The following is a 17,199-nucleotide window of genomic DNA, read 5'->3' as shown; positions in this document are numbered from 1 at the left end:
GAGACTAGGGTTATGGTTGTAGTTGAGACTAGGGTTAGAGTTATGGTTGTAGTTGAGACTAGGGTTAGAGTTATGGTTGTAGTTGAGAATAGGGTTATGGTTGTAGTTGAGACTATTGTTAGAGTTATGGTTATAGTTGAGACTAGGGTTGGGGTTAAGGTTGTCGTTGAGACTATGGTTAGAGTTATCGTTGTAGTTGAGACTAGGGTTATGGTTATGTTTGTAGTTGAGACTAGGGTTATAGTTATGGTTGTAGTTGAGACTAGGGTTATGGCTGTAGTTGAGACTAGGGTTGGGGTCATGGTTGTAGTTGAGACGAGGGTTATGGTTATGATTGTAGTTGAGGCTAGGGTTAGTGTTATGGTTGTAGTTGAGACTAGGGTTATGGTTATTGTTGTAGTTGAGGCTAGGGTTGGGGTTATGGTTATGGTTATGGTTGTAGGTGAGACTAAGATTTATGGTTGTCGTTGAGACTAGGGTTATAGTTATGGTTGTAGTTGAGACTAGGGTTATGGTTATGTTTGTAGTTGAGACTAGGGTTATAGTTATGGTTGTAGTTGAGACTAGGGTTATGGCTGTAGTTGAGACTAGGGTTGGGGTTATGGTTGTAGTTGAGACTAGGGTTGGGGTTATGGTTGTAGTTGAGACTATGGTTGGGGTTATGGTTGTAGTTGAGACTAGGGTTAGGGTTATGGTTGTAGTTGAGACTAGGGTTGGGGTTGTGGTTATGGTTGTAGTTGTAGTTGATACTAGGGTTATGGTTATGATTGTAGTTGAGGCTAGGGTTAGTGTTATGGTTGTAGTTGAGACTAGGGTTATGGTTATGGTTGTAGTTGATACTAGGGTTAGAGTTATGGTTATAGTTGAGACTAGGGTTAGAGTTATGTTTGTAGTTGAGACTAGGGTTGGGGTTATGATTGTAGTTGAGACTACGGATTTGGTAATGGTTGTAGTTGAGACTAGGGTTAGAGTTATGGTTGTAGTTGAGACTAGTGTTGGGGTTATGGTTGTAGTTGAAACTAGGGATCGAGTTATGGTTGTAGTTGAGACGAGGGTTAGGGTTATGGTTGTAGTTGAGACTAGGGTTGGGGTCATGGTTGTAGTTGATTTGAGGGTTATGGTTATGATTGTAGTTGAGGCTAGGGTTAGTGTTATGGTTGTAGTTGAGACTATCGTTAGAGTTATGGTTGTAGTTGAGACTAGGGTTATGGTTATGGTTGTAGTTGAGACTAGGGTTATGGTTATGGTTGTAGTTGAGACTAGGGTTATGGTTATGGTTGTAGTTGAGACTAGGGTTATGGTTGTAGTTGAGACTAGGGTTGGGGTTATGGTTGTAGTTGAGACTAGGGTTATGGTTATGCTTGTAGTTGAGACTAGGGTTATGGTTATGGTTGTAGTTGAGACTAGGGTTAGAGTTATGGTTGTAGTTGAGACTAGGGTTAGGGTTATGGTTGTAGTTGAGACTAGGGTTAGAGTTATGGTTGTAGTTGAGAGTAGGGTTGGAGTTATGGTTGTAGTTGAGACTAGGGTTATGGTTGTAGTTGAGACTAGGGTTAGAGTTATGGTTGTAGTTGAGACTAGGGTTAGAGTTATGGTTGTAGTTGAGAATAGGGTTATGGTTGTAGTTGAGACTATTGTTAGAGTTATGGTTATAGTTGAGACTAGGGTTGGGGTTAAGGTTGTCGTTGAGACTATGGTTAGAGTTATCGTTGTAGTTGAGACTAGGGTTATGGTTATGTTTGTAGTTGAGACTAGGGTTATAGTTATGGTTGTAGTTGAGACTAGGGTTATGGCTGTAGTTGAGACTAGGGTTGGGGTCATGGTTGTAGTTGAGACGAGGGTTATGGTTATGATTGTAGTTGAGGCTAGGGTTAGTGTTATGGTTGTAGTTGAGACTAGGGTTATGGTTATTGTTGTAGTTGAGGCTAGGGTTGGGGTTATGGTTATGGTTATGGTTGTAGGTGAGACTAAGGTTTATGGTTGTCGTTGAGACTAGGGTTATAGTTATGGTTGTAGTTGAGACTAGGGTTATGGTTATGTTTGTAGTTGAGACTAGGGTTATAGTTATGGTTGTAGTTGAGACTAGGGTTATGGCTGTAGTTGAGACTAGGGTTGGGGTTATGGTTGTAGTTGAGACTAGGGTTGGGGTTATGGTTGTAGTTGAGACTATGGTTGGGGTTATGGTTGTAGTTGAGACTAGGGTTAGGGTTATGGTTGTAGTTGAGACTAGGGTTGGGGTTGTGGTTATGGTTGTAGTTGTAGTTGATACTAGGGTTATGGTTATGATTGTAGTTGAGGCTAGGGTTAGTGTTATGGTTGTAGTTGAGACTAGGGTTGGGGTTATGGTTGTAGTTGAGACTAGGGTTATGGTTATGGTTGTAGTTGATACTAGGGTTAGAGTTATGGTTATAGTTGAGACTAGGGTTAGAGTTATGTTTGTAGTTGAGACTAGGGTTGTGGTTATGATTGTAGTTGAGACTACGGATTTGGTAATGGTTGTAGTTGAGACTAGGGTTAGAGTTATGGTTGTAGTTGAGACTAGTGTTGGGGTTATGGTTGTAGTTGAAACTAGGGATCGAGTTATGGTTGTAGTTGAGACGAGGGTTAGGGTTATGGTTGTAGTTGAGACTAGGGTTGGGGTCATGGTTGTAGTTGATTTGAGGGTTATGGTTATGATTGTAGTTGAGGCTAGGGTTAGTGTTATGGTTGTAGTTGAGACTATCGTTAGAGTTATGGTTGTAGTTGAGACTAGGGTTATGGTTATGGTTGTAGTTGAGACTAGGGTTATGGTTGTAGTTGAGACTAGGGTTATGGTTGTAGTTGAGACTAGGGTTATGGTTATGGTTGTAGTTGAGACTAGGGTTATGGTTATGGTTGTAGTTGAGACTAGGGTTATGGTTGTAGTTGAGACTAGGGTTGGGGTTATGGTTGTAGTTGAGACTAGGGTTATGGTTATGCTTGTAGTTGAGACTAGGGTTATGGTTATGGTTGTAGTTGATACTAGGGTTAGGGTTATGGTTGTAGTTGAGACTAGGGTTAGAGTTATGGTCGTAGTTGAGACTAGGGTTAGGGTTATGGTTGTAGTTGAGACTAGGGTTAGAGTTATGGTTGTAGTTGAGAGTAGGGTTGGAGTTATGGTTGTAGTTGAGACTAGGGTTACGGTTATGGTTGTAGTTGAGACTAGGGTTAGAGTTATGGTTGTAGTTGAGACTAGGGTTAGAGTTATGGTTGTAGTTGAGAATAGGGTTATGGTTGTAGTTGAGACTATTGTTAGAGTTATGGTTATAGTTGAGACTAGGGTTGGGGTTAAGGTTGTCGTTGAGACTATGGTTAGAGTTATCGTTGTAGTTGAGACTAGGGTTATGGTTATGTTTGTAGTTGAGACTAGGGTTATAGTTATGGTTGTAGTTGAGACTAGGGTTATGGCTGTAGTTGAGACTAGGGTTGGGGTCATGGTTGTAGTTGAGACGAGGGTTATGGTTATGATTGTAGTTGAGGCTAGGGTTAGTGTTATGGTTGTAGTTGAGACTAGGGTTATGGTTATTGTTGTAGTTGAGGCTAGGGTTGGGGTTATGGTTATGGTTATGGTTGTAGGTGAGACTAAGGTTTATGGTTGTCGTTGAGACTAGGGTTAGAGTTATCGTTGTAGTTGAGACTAGGGTTATGGTTATGTTTGTAGTTGAGACTAGGGTTATAGTTATGGTTGTAGTTGAGACTAGGGTTATGGCTGTAGTTGAGACTAGGGTTGGGGTTATGGTTGTAGTTGAGACTAGGGTTGGGGTTATGGTTGTAGTTGAGACTATGGTTGGGGTTATGGTTGTAGTTGAGACTAGGGTTAGGGTTATGGTTGTAGTTGAGACTAGGGTTGGGGTTGTGGTTATGGTTGTAGTTGTAGTTGATACTAGGGTTATGGTTATGATTGTAGTTGAGGCTAGGGTTAGTGTTATGGTTGTAGTTGAGACTAGGGTTGGGGTTATGGTTGTAGTTGAGACTAGGGTTATGGTTATGGTTGTAGTTGATACTAGGGTTAGAGTTATGGTTATAGTTGAGACTAGGGTTAGAGTTATGTTTGTAGTTGAGACTAGGGTTGGGGTTATGATTGTAGTTGAGACTACGGATTTGGTAATGGTTGTAGTTGAGACTAGGGTTAGAGTTATGGTTGTAGTTGAGACTAGTGTTGGGGTTATGGTTGTAGTTGAAACTAGGGATCGAGTTATGGTTGTAGTTGAGACGAGGGTTAGGGTTATGGTTGTAGTTGAGACTAGGGTTGGGGTCATGGTTGTAGTTGATTTGAGGGTTATGGTTATGATTGTAGTTGAGGCTAGGGTTAGTGTTATGGTTGTAGTTGAGACTATCGTTAGAGTTATGGTTGTAGTTGAGACTAGGGTTATGGTTATGGTTGTAGTTGAGACTAGGGTTATGGTTGTAGTTGAGACTAGGGTTATGGTTGTAGTTGAGACTAGGGTTATGGTTATGGTTGTAGTTGAGACTAGGGTTATGGTTATGGTTGTAGTTGAGACTAGGGTTATGGTTGTAGTTGAGACTAGGGTTGGGGTTATGGTTGTAGTTGAGACTAGGGTTATGGTTATGCTTGTAGTTGAGACTAGGGTTATGGTTATGGTTGTAGTTGAGACTAGGGTTAGAGTTATGGTTGTAGTTGAGACTAGGGTTAGGGTTATGGTTGTAGTTGAGACTAGGGTTAGAGTTATGGTTGTAGTTGAGAGTAGGGTTGGAGTTATGGTTGTAGTTGAGACTAGGGTTATGGTTGTAGTTGAGACTAGGGTTAGAGTTATGGTTGTAGTTGAGACTAGGGTTAGAGTTATGGTTGTAGTTGAGAATAGGGTTATGGTTGTAGTTGAGACTATTGTTAGAGTTATGGTTATAGTTGAGACTAGGGTTGGGGTTAAGGTTGTCGTTGAGACTATGGTTAGAGTTATCGTTGTAGTTGAGACTAGGGTTATGGTTATGTTTGTAGTTGAGACTAGGGTTATAGTTATGGTTGTAGTTGAGACTAGGGTTATGGCTGTAGTTGAGACTAGGGTTGGGGTCATGGTTGTAGTTGAGACGAGGGTTATGATTGTAGTTGAGGCTAGGGTTAGTGTTATGGTTGTAGTTGAGACTAGGGTTATGGTTATTGTTGTAGTTGAGGCTAGGGTTGGGGTTATGGTTATGGTTATGGTTGTAGGTGAGACTAAGGTTTATGGTTGTCGTTGAGACTAGGGTTATAGTTATGGTTGTAGTTGAGACTAGGGTTATGGTTATGTTTGTAGTTGAGACTAGGGTTATAGTTATGGTTGTAGTTGAGACTAGGGTTATGGCTGTAGTTGAGACTAGGGTTGGGGTTATGGTTGTAGTTGAGACTAGGGTTGGGGTTATGGTTGTAGTTGAGACTATGGTTGGGGTTATGGTTGTAGTTGAGACTAGGGTTAGGGTTATGGTTGTAGTTGAGACTAGGGTTGGGGTTGTGGTTATGGTTGTAGTTGTAGTTGATACTAGGGTTATGGTTATGATTGTAGTTGAGGCTAGGGTTAGTGTTATGGTTGTAGTTGAGACTAGGGTTGGGGTTATGGTTGTAGTTGAGACTAGGGTTATGGTTATGGTTGTAGTTGATACTAGGGTTAGAGTTATGGTTATAGTTGAGACTAGGGTTAGAGTTATGTTTGTAGTTGAGACTAGGGTTGGGGTTATGATTGTAGTTGAAACTAGGGATCGAGTTATGGTTGTAGTTGAGACGAGGGTTAGGGTTATGGTTGTAGTTGAGACTAGTGTTGGGGTTATGGTTGTAGTTGAAACTAGTGTTGGGGTTATGGTTGTAGTTGAAACTAGGGATCGAGTTATGGTTGTAGTTGAGACGAGGGTTAGGGTTATGGTTGTAGTTGAGACTAGGGTTGGGGTCATGGTTGTAGTTGATTTGAGGGTTATGGTTATGATTGTAGTTGAGGCTAGGGTTAGTGTTATGGTTGTAGTTGAGACTATCGTTAGAGTTATGGTTGTAGTTGAGACTAGGGTTATGGTTATGGTTGTAGTTGAGACTAGGGTTATGGTTGTAGTTGAGACTAGGGTTATGGTTGTAGTTGAGACTAGGGTTATGGTTATGGTTGTAGTTGAGACTAGGGTTATGGTTATGGTTGTAGTTGAGACTAGGGTTATGGTTGTAGTTGAGACTAGGGTTGGGGTTATGGTTGTAGTTGAGACTAGGGTTATGGTTATGCTTGTAGTTGAGACTAGGGTTATGGTTATGGTTGTAGTTGAGACTAGGGTTAGAGTTATGGTTGTAGTTCAGACTAGGGTTAGAGTTATGGTTGTAGTTGAGAATAGGGTTATGGTTATGGTTGTAGTTGAGACTAGGGTTAGAGTTATGGTTATAGTTGAGACTAGGGTTGGGGTTAAGGTTGTAGTTGAGACTATGGTTAGAGTTATCGTTGTAGTTGAGACTAGGGTTGGGGTTATGGTTGTAGTTGAGACTAGGGTTGGGGTTATGGTTGTAGTTGAGACTAGGGTTAGAGTTATGGTTGTAGTTGAGACTAGGGTTATGGTTATGGTTGTAGTTGAGACTAGGGTTAGAGTTATGGTTGTAGTTGATACTAGGGTTAGGGTTATGGTTGTAGTTGAGACTAGGGTTAGAGTTATGGTCGTAGTTGAGACTAGGGTTAGGGTTATGGTTGTAGTTGAGACTAGGGTTAGAGTTATGGTTGTAGTTGAGACTAGGGTTAGAGTTATGGTTGTAGTTGAGAATAGGGTTATGGTTGTAGTTGAGACTATTGTTAGAGTTATGGTTATAGTTGAGACTAGGGTTGGGGTTAAGGTTGTCGTTGAGACTATGGTTAGAGTTATCGTTGTAGTTGAGACTAGGGTTATGGTTATGTTTGTAGTTGAGACTAGGGTTAGAGTTATGGTTGTAGTTGAGACTAGGGTTAGGGTTATGGTTGTAGTTGAGACTAGGGTTAGAGTTATGGTTGTAGTTGAGAGTAGGGTTGGAGTTATGGTTGTAGTTGAGACTAGGGTTATGGTTATGGTTGTAGTTGAGACTAGGGTTAGAGTTATGGTTGTAGTTGAGACTAGGGTTAGAGTTATGGTTGTAGTTGAGAATAGGGTTATGGTTGTAGTTGAGACTATTGTTAGAGTTATGGTTATAGTTGAGACTAGGGTTGGGGTTAAGGTTGTCGTTGAGACTATGGTTAGAGTTATCGTTGTAGTTGAGACTAGGGTTGGGGTTATGGTTGTAGTTGAGACTAGGGTTGGGGTTATGGTTGTAGTTGAGACTAGGGTTAGAGTTATGGTTGTAGTTGAGACTAGGGTTAGGGTTATGGCTGTAGTTGAGACTAGGGTTAGAGTTATGGTTGTAGTTGATACTAGGGTTATGGTTGTAGTTGAGACTAGGGTTATGGTTATGGTTGTAGTTGAGACTAGGGTTATGATTATGGTTGTAGTTGAGACTAGGGTTAGAGTTATGGTTGTAGTTCAGACTAGGGTTAGAGTTATGTTTGTAGTTGAGAATAGGGTTATGGTTATGGTTGTAGTTGAGACTAGGGTTAGAGTTATGGTTGTAGTTCAGACTAGGGTTAGAGTTATGGTTGTAGTTGAGAATAGGGTTATGGTTATGGTTGTAGTTGAGACTAGGGTTAGAGTTATGGTTATAGTTGAGACTAGGGTTGGGGTTAAGGTTGTAGTTGAGACTATGGTTAGAGTTATCGTTGTAGTTGAGACTAGGGTTGGGGTTATGGTTGTAGTTGAGACTAGGGTTGGGGTTATGGTTGTAGTTGAGACTAGGGTTAGAGTTATGGTTGTAGTTGAGACTAGAGTTATGGTTATGGTTGTAGTTGAGACTAGGGTTAGAGTTATGGTTGTAGTTGATACTAGGGTTAGGGTTATGGTTGTAGTTGAGACTAGGGTTAGAGTTATGGTTGTAGTTGAGACTAGGGTTAGGGTTATGGTTGTAGTTGAGACTAGGGTTAGAGTTATGGTTGTAGTTGAGAGTAGGGTTGGAGTTATGGTTGTAGTTGAGACTAGGGTTATGGTTATGGTTGTAGTTGAGACTAGGGTTAGAGTTTTGGTTGTAGTTGAGACTAGGGTTAGAGTTATGGTTATAGTTGAGACTAGGGTTGGGGTTAAGGTTGTCGTTGAGACTATGGTTAGAGTTATCGTTGTAGTTGAGACTAGGGTTGGGGTTATGGTTGTAGTTGAGACTAGGGTTGGGGTTATGGTTGTAGTTGAGACTAGGGTTAGAGTTATGGTTGTAGTTGAGACTAGGGTTAGGGTTATGGCTGTAGTTGAGACTAGGGTTAGAGTTATGGTTGTAGTTGATACTAGGGTTATGGTTGTAGTTGAGACTAGGGTTATGGTTATGGTTGTAGTTGAGACTAGGGTTATGATTATGGTTGTAGTTGAGACTAGGGTTAGAGTTATGGTTATAGTTGAGACTAGGGTTGGGGTTAAGGTTGTAGTTGAGACTATGGTTAGAGTTATCGTTGTAGTTGAGACTAGGGTTGGGGTTATGGTTGTAGTTGAGACTAGGGTTGGGGTTATGGTTGTAGTTGAGACTAGGGTTAGAGTTATGGTTGTAGTTGAGACTAGGGTTATGGTTATGGTTGTAGTTGAGACTAGGGTTAGAGTTATGGTTATAGTTGAGACTAGGGTTGGGGTTAAGGTTGTAGTTGAGACTATGGTTAGAGTTATCGTTGTAGTTGAGACTAGGGTTGGGGTTATGGTTGTAGTTGAGACTAGGGTTGGGGTTATGGTTGTAGTTGAGACTAGGGTTAGAGTTATGGTTGTAGTTGAGACTAGGGTTATGGTTATGGTTGTAGTTGAGACTAGGGTTAGAGTTATGGTTGTAGTTGATACTAGGGTTAGGGTTATGGTTGTAGTTGAGACTAGGGTTAGAGTTACGGTTGTAGTTGAGACTAGGGTTAGGGTTATGGTTGTAGTTGAGACTAGGGTTAGAGTTATGGTTGTAGTTGAGAGTAGGGTTGGAGTTATGGTTGTAGTTGAGACTAGGGTTATGGTTATGGTTGTAGTTGAGACTAGGGTTAGAGTTATGGTTGTAGTTGAGACTAGGGTTAGAGTTATGGTTGTAGTTGAGAATAGGGTTATGGTTATGGTTGTAGTTGAGACTATTGTTAGAGTTATGGTTATAGTTGAGACTAGGGTTGGGGTTAAGGTTGTCGTTGAGACTATGGTTAGAGTTATCGTTGTAGTTGAGACTAGGGTTAGGGTTATGGTTGTAGTTGAGACTAGGGTTAGGGTTATGGTTGTAGTTGAGGCTAGGGTTAGAGTTATGGTTGTAGTTGAGACTAGGGTTGGGGTTAAGGTTGTCGTTGAGACTATGGTTAGAGTTATCGTTGTAGTTGAGACTAGTGTTAGGGTTATGGTTGTAGTTGAGACTAGGGTTAGGGTTATGGTTGTAGTTGAGGCTAGGGTTAGAGTTATGGTTGTAGTTGAGGCTAGGGTTAGAGTTATTGGTATAGTTGAGACTAGGGTAATGTTGAACCAGGATGGGAACATGAAGCTAGGGTTAGAGCCCTGTAAAAGGAGGGAAAACACTGTAATGAGAAAGGCTTGTCCCTAACTCCAACCTTAACCTTGTTCAGAGCTCTTACCTTAGCCCTAACCCTAACCTTGTTCAAGATTCTAACCCTGTTCAGAGCTCTTACCTTAGCCCTAATCCTAATCTTGTTCAAGATTCTAACCCTGTTCAGACCTCTTACCTTAACCCTAACCTTAACCTTGTTCAAGATTCTAACCCTGTTCAGCCCAAAGAAATTAAATGGTTTCCTGATCCATGCTAAAAACCACAGGAATGCTGATAAGTAGATTACTGCTGGCATGTTTATTACACTGTTATACACTACATTGCCAAAAGACACTACACACCTGCTCGTCAAACATCTCATTCCAAATCATGGAGTTGGTCCCCCTTTGCTGCTATATCAGCCTCCACTCTTCTGGGAAGGCTTTCCACTAGATGTTGGAGCATTGCTGTGGGCACTTGCATCCACTCAGCCACAAGAGCATTAGTGAGTTCGGGCACTGATGTTGGGCGATTAGGCCTAGCTCGCAGTCAGCGTTCCAATTCATCCCAAAGTTGTTCGGTGGGGTTGAGGTCATGGCTCTGTGCAGGCCAGTCAAGTTCTTCCACACCGATCTTGACAAACCATTTCTGTATGGACCTCGCTTTGTGCACAGGGGCGTTGTCAAACTGAAACAGGAAAGAGCCTTCCCCAAACTGTTGCCACAAAGTTGGAAGCACAGAATCGTCTAGAATGTCATTGTATGCTGTAGCATTAATATTTCCCTCCACTGGAACTAAGGGGCCTAGCCCAAAACATGAAAAACAGCCCCAAACCATTATTCCTCCTCCACCAAACTTTGCAGTTGGCACTATGCATTGGGGCAGGTAGCGTTCTGCTGGCATCCACCAAACACAGATTGGTCTGAGATGGTGAAGCGGGATTCATCACTCGCCAACGGCAGTGAACTTTACACCACTCCAGACGACGCTTGGCATTGCACTTGTTGATCTTAGGCTTGTGTGCGTCTGCTCGGGCATGGAAACCCAATTCAGGGTCCCGTTGGTAGAGCATGGTGCTTGCAATGCCAGGGTTGAGGGTCCTATTCCCACGGGGGACCAGTATGAAAAGGTAGGCACTCACTACTGTAAGTCGCTCTGGATAAGAGCATCTGCTAAATGACCAAAATGTAAATAATGCTCCGGACGAACAGTTCTTCTGCTGACCTTGCTTCCAGAGGCAGTTGGAACTTGGTAGTGAGTGTTGCAAACGAGGACATATGACAGCACTTGGCAGTCCTGTTCTGTGAGCTTGTGTGGTCTACCACTTTGCGGCTGAGCCATTGTTGCTCCTAGACGTTTCCACTTTATAATAACGGCACTTACAGTTGACCGGGTCAGCTCTAGCAGGGCAGAAATTTGACGATTTGACTTGTTGGAAAGGTGTCATCCTATGACGGTGCCACGTTGAAAGTCACTGAGCTCTTTACTAAGGCCATTCTATTGCCAATGTTTGTATACGGAGATTGCATGGCAGTGTGCTCTATTCACCTGTTAGCAACGGGTGTGGCTGAAATAGCCGAATCCACTCATTTGAAGGGGTGTCCACATACTTTTGTATATATAGTGTATGTTCTGCCCCCTGACCAGGCAGCGAGTACTCCATTTTCTTAAAACAGCTATTTATGTCATGATAAACCTTGTAGTCTAATCCAGGACTTGTTCTAACTTTTTGTTATTTTGTTTTTTCCTTCTCCTCCTACTTCCTCCTATGACGAGTCTATGATACCTGTGAGTCATTGGTATGGAGTGATCTTATTTGATGTAATTGAATAGGCTTCATCCATGGTTTCATATCTCTAGAACAATGACTGATGCTCAATGTCCTGTTGTACTGTAAAATTGTCATGGCCACTCTCACTAAAAGAGGGAGGAGCCCAATCCTCAACACACAAACATACCAGTGGATTCTGCGATGTGAATGTCAGACAAAATACTGCAGTTCCTCAGTATCAGTTATGACTGGAATGAACGTCGGCAAATGCCTGTCTGTCTGTCTGTCTGTCTGTCTGTCTGTCTGTCTGTCTGTCTGTCTGTCTGTCTGTCTGTCTGTCTGTCTGTCTGTCTGTCTGTCTGTCTGTCTGTCTGTCTGCCTGTCTGTTGTGTGAGATGCCATGGCTCTTTCATGAACTATGATGTACATATAACCTCTCCAACTTTATCGGAATCCATTACCATCACCACTTATCTCAATGGTTATTACATTTATAAATCAGGTTAACAAGTAGTGATAAGTTAAGCCAAAGATAATTAATTCCTGAAAGTATAACTACATAACTTCAATGTCAAGGCAGAGGGCAGGACGATAAAGATCTGTAAAAAAACTATTTGATGTTTAGAAAGTGTCGTGGAAATTTCCTGTATTTACCAAATCATGAGAGCAAACAACAAAAGGTGTGTGTGCGCGAAAGCGTGTGTGTCTGTGTGTCGGCAGACAGCCTGGCTTGTTTACCTCTGCCATACAGGGCGTGTGCGCTGATCTGTACACACAGGGGTTAGAAAAACTAAGGAGGTTCCCTGCTTGAGATGCCTCTGTCTGTTGGGTGACAGACACACCTGTGTTTACAGTTGAGTCCCTGGTGTGTGTGTGCATGCGTTTGTGCGTGTGCATGCGTTTGTGCATGTGCATGCGTTTGTGTGTGCACATGCGTTCATGTGTGTGCATGCATTTGTGCGTGTGCATGCGTGTGTGTGTGCATGCGGTCGTGCTTGTGCAAGCGTGTGCGCATGCGTTCATGTGTGTGCATGCGTGTGTGCATGCGTTCGTGCATATGCATGCGTGTGTGTGTGCGTGTGTGCATGTGTGTACTTAAAGCCCTCCCTCCTACTCCTGGATCATTGAGCCGGGCTAGCTGCTTTAATGAGTGGCTTCTGCAGGTATACCATGACAGACAGACAAACATGTTATTATACACTAGAGGATCTGTCATTGGGATGGGGCCATATTATAATAATAATAATAATACATTTTATTTGAAGCGCTTTTCACCAAACCCAAAGTCACATAAGTATATAAAAGACTAAGGACAGACTAATCAGGAAGTGAACTAGAGGGAGGATAAAAGTTAAGATGACAAATAATCTGGATAAGCCTGTGTGAAGAGGTGTATCTTTAGTGTGGACTTGAATATGTGTATTCGGTAATGGAGGCCTGACAGACAAAAGAAAGGCTGAAACTCAGTGACACTGCTCAAATGCTTCACCCATTTAAATGTCCTCACTGACTGACTTTAGTCTTGCACATATAATTACGACAGCAGTATATCTCTACAGTCACGAATGTAGATAACATGTTTCAAGTTTCAAGTTGTATTAGTCGTATGTACAGGAGACACATGGTATAGACCATCCAATTAAATGCTTACTTGCAGGTTCCTTCTCAACAATGCAACAACAATAAGAATAGGAACATAAAGTAAATGTCTCAGTAGAATAGACATTTTAACATGACCCTCCCTGTTGTTTGTGAAATGTCCTTTCACATAGTCACCCATCTATAACCTAAAACATGTACCTTTGTTTGCTGTGTGTTGTATAAATAGATGGACCAGATGAGCCATAAGATGGAGGCGGTGCTGAAGATCTTGGTGGACCAGTACAAACCCAAGGCAGAGCTGCTCCAGAGGGCCCCAGCCCCTCCACTCCCAGCCCCCTACAGCTCTCGCATCAGCATCATGAGGCGTCAGAACATGGGCGTCAGCTTGGACGAGGGACGGTGATGTCACAGTGGGCAGACAGGCGCCAGGGATGGAACCACCAGGAACTAGTATGACCAACCGTGAGATATCAGTTGCAATGAGAAGATCAATCATTTTTAAATTCATTGTCAGCTGCTTGACCAGGAGGGCACAGACTCCAATAAAAAAAAGGGAGCACTCTTCTTACCTTATTAAAAAGATGGTGTCATTTGGCTACTTTTGCCCTCTGTTTTATAACCCCCAAAACCTTTACATCACTGTCTTTGACCGCTGACCTTAGAGAGAGAACGTGAACAACTCAGCTCCTGCTTCTGTCCTCCTCTGCTGAAGAGGCGTGCTTGTCTGAAAGTGAGGGCTATAGAGAACTATGAGAGGGGACATGGCAGCAGTTTACTAACAGCTAGAGACGTACGGTGATGCCGTCCATCCTCCCTCCCCCCATCATGGTGAATGGGCATACGGGGTCCTCCTCTTCTTCAGAAGCTTCTTTCTCCCTCTTTAATATCAGCACTATGAAAACATACTACACTCTTTTTAAAATATTTTTTATTTTACCCTCTTTTCTCCCCAATTTCGTGGTACCCAGGTGTTAGTAGTTACTATCTTGTCTCATCGCTACAACTCCCGTACGGGCTCGGGAGACACGAAGGTCGAAAGCCATGCGTCCTCCAAAACACAACCCGGCCCGCCACAGGAGTCGCTAGTGCGCGATGAGACAAGGATATCCCTACCGGCCAAACCCTCCCTAACCCGGACGACGCTGGCCCAATTGTGAGTCGCCCCATTGACCTCTCCGGTCGCGGCTGGTTGCGACAGAGCCTGGGCTCAAACCCAGAGTCTCTGGTGGCACAGCTAGTACTGCAGTGCAGTGCCCTAGACCACTGCGCCACCCGGGAGGCCCTAAAACATACTAGAGTCTTAGAAAAAAAGGTGCTATCTAGAAGCTTAAAGGGTTCTTCGACTGTGCCCATAGGATAACCCTTTGAATAACCCTTTTTGGTTCTAAGTAGAACCCTTTTAGTTCCAGGTAGAACCAAAAAGGGTTCTCCTATGGGGACAGCCGAAGAATGCTTTTGGAACCTTTTTTTCTAAGAGTGTACTGAAACTTCCACAGCATACATTGTAGCGAAAGCATACGTCAATTCCTTTTTGTTTTATAAGATTAGCCTGACACTTTCACTCCTCAGCACATTATCACGTAAGATATGAGAATGTATTCAGCTGTGTTCATTCAGTGAGGCACATCCAAGCACTAAAATATTATTTCCAAGCAAACCATCACACTAATGATATTATTTGGAGATTGTGCAGTCAAAGTGCTAAAGCACTTGCTAAAGGGTACAGCACAGAGAATGAGGAGACCAGCAAAGATCAAATCCTGATCTTGGCACCATTCAAACCAAAATACAGCACCACTATTTCTATATAGCCACCAATTCATCTCACCTTACTGTATTTAGTTGCCGGCGTATGTTTGTTAGTAGTAATCGAGTGACATAGAGAAGGACCAGGAGACTATCTGTTGACTTTGCCCAGGGTCTGCCTCTGTTAGTGGCTGGGCCTAGGCTGCTAGAGCAGAGAATAGTTGTGAAACAGCTCTGCAGGAACTAATCTGCCGCTGATTTACGGCTATGGTTAAGCTAATAAAAATAGCAGAACAGTCGTGACAAGGCAGAACTCAGTATTACAGAAATACAGTGAGGGAAAGAACAGTATGGAGAGTTATGGTAAGAAGTTAAAGTTGACTCAACACCCAGTGCCAAGATTTTCACTAGGATATTCCAAGGAACCACTTCACCCCACCACCCATCCTTCTCAATGCTAAAACACTTTCATTTTCCCTCTTTGGACTTAAACTGCAGTGTGCAATTTGTAATTAATTTGCCCCATTAGAGCACTGATTATTTATCTGTCTATTGCTAATTAAGTGCTGAATTCCTGGTAAGGGGAGTTAACAATGTATGTGAGTTGACTAATGAAAAGGACACTGGAAAATGTGTACAATTTAAACAGTAGGCTTTGAATGGCTCACTCCATAATTCAGTGTGAAGGGTCTGAAATATCAGGTTACCTCTAAGAAAGAAGAAGAGAGAGAGAGAGAGAGAGAGAGAGGGACGTACCAAGCTTCAGCTTCAGCTTTGACTTTAAAGCCCTTTAAAGCGTTGAATATAATTAATGTCTCTCTTTTTGTTCTCACTCCATGTATTTGTCGTACGGCCAGGACCCAGCTGGGTTTAGCCAGTTGAAAATAGAAAACAATAACTAAGCTATGTGTGCAATCCCTTCCATAATTATAGTGTGCACATTCCTCGAAAGATGGCAACACAAAGGAGGGGTGAAACGAGAGAGAGGGGAGGAAGAGAAAAACACTGAACAAAAATATAAACGCAACATACAACGATATTACTGAGTCACAGTTCATATAAGAAAATCTGTCAATTTAAATAAATAAATCAGGCCCCAATTTATAGATTTCACATGACAGGGCAGGGGCACAGTCATGGGTGGGCCTGATAGGGAATAGGCCCAGCCACTTGGGAGCTAGACCTACCCTCTGAGGTGCCAGGCCCAGCCAATCAGAATGAGTTTTCCCCACAAAAGGGCTGTATTACAGACAGAAATACTTATCAGTTCCATCAGCTGTCCGGGTGGCTGGTCTCAGACGGTCCCGCAGGTGAAGAAACTGGATGTGGAGGTCCTGGGCTGACATGGTTACACGTGGTCTGCGGCTGTGAGGCCGGTTGGACATACAGCCAAATTCTCAAAAAAACGACGTTGGATTCGGCTTATGGTAGATAAATTAACATTCAATTCTCTGGCAACAGTTCTGGTGGACACTCCTGCAGTCAGCATGCCAATTGCACACTCCCCCAAAACTTGTGTTGTGTGACAAAACTGCACATTTAGAGTGGCCTTTTATTGTCCCCAGCACAAGGTGCACCTGTGTATATAACATTTCTGGGATATTTTATTTCAGCTCATGAAACATGAGACCAACACTGTTGCGTTTATATTTTTGTTCAGTATGTTTTATTATTTTGCCGTGGTTGAAGATTTGGAATATGTATTTTATATAACAGGCTGCTTTTTAAAGCCAGTTTCTTTGAGATAAGTGCTTCACATACTGGCTGTCTGACCATTCTCCTGTACAGTTTTATAAGAGTTGTAAATAGCAACATTGACTTATCATGTGGAACGAACGATCAACCTGGGAATACTCCTGGTCTGCAGAGTGATGATGAGAAATAAAGAGAAGTGTTGTAAAATGGATTGAAATGACTGTAAATTATATTCACAACCCTCTGTAAATCTGGTGTAAATAAAAATCCATTTCATTTTCTGGGCTCTCCTTGGGCTCAGTGTGTCTTGATTACCAGTTAGTCTATAATTTCCTTTCCTTGGATTCAACTCTTCTCTCTTGGCTGTCTGTTCGATTTGCAGGCCACATCAGGTCAAGGTAAGCCATATCCTCTCAATTTTTTTACACTGCAATCAGGGGACAGAGAGAAATAAATATTTTTGTTGTTGTTGCCGTGCATACTTTGAACTTCAATATTCCATAACCATTGAGGAGCGAGGGAGGCATGTGGGAGAAAGACAGAGAGACAGCGAGAGAGAGAGAGAGACAGAGAGAAAGAAAGAGAATACGTCTCAAATTACCACTCAATTATATTTCCCTTCAAAGGCCAAGAAATACTGGGGATGTCCCAAAAACAGCACGGCCAGAGCGGGGAGAGAGAGGTCTCTAGGGAGGGGTGGATAGAGGGGAGAAGGGCAGGAGAAGGCTGACTGGGAGGGGGTGGAGGGAGTAGAGGAGCTGCCCAGAGCCATTTTCAATTACCCAGAGAGCCTTGTCTCCACAGCCCAGCCATGGTGTTATGCTGCCTTTGTCCTCCCCTGGTTTATATCACGGTCTCCCCCTGGTCTAGTTGCTGT

The 17,199-nt window shown here is 42.7% G+C and overlaps 1 protein-coding gene across 1 annotated transcript in view; it reads left to right on the top strand.

The window, feature by feature from the left end:
• LOC135561418 (potassium voltage-gated channel subfamily KQT member 1-like) overlaps window positions 1-16,612 on the top strand; it is a 132,280-nt gene extending 115,668 nt beyond the window's left edge. The window contains exon 5 of the mRNA XM_065003043.1: window positions 13,108-16,612. Within this exon, the coding sequence (XP_064859115.1) occupies window positions 13,108-13,284 (177 nt within the window). The 3' untranslated portion in view covers window positions 13,285-16,612. The remainder of the gene's footprint in view (window positions 1-13,107) is intronic.
• Window positions 16,613-17,199: the final 587 nt, after the last annotated feature.

Source organism: Oncorhynchus nerka, linkage group LG17 (assembly GCF_034236695.1).
Source record: "Oncorhynchus nerka isolate Pitt River linkage group LG17, Oner_Uvic_2.0, whole genome shotgun sequence".
NCBI lineage: Eukaryota > Metazoa > Chordata > Actinopteri > Salmoniformes > Salmonidae > Oncorhynchus > Oncorhynchus nerka.
This window is presented reverse-complemented; position numbering and strand designations above follow the sequence as displayed.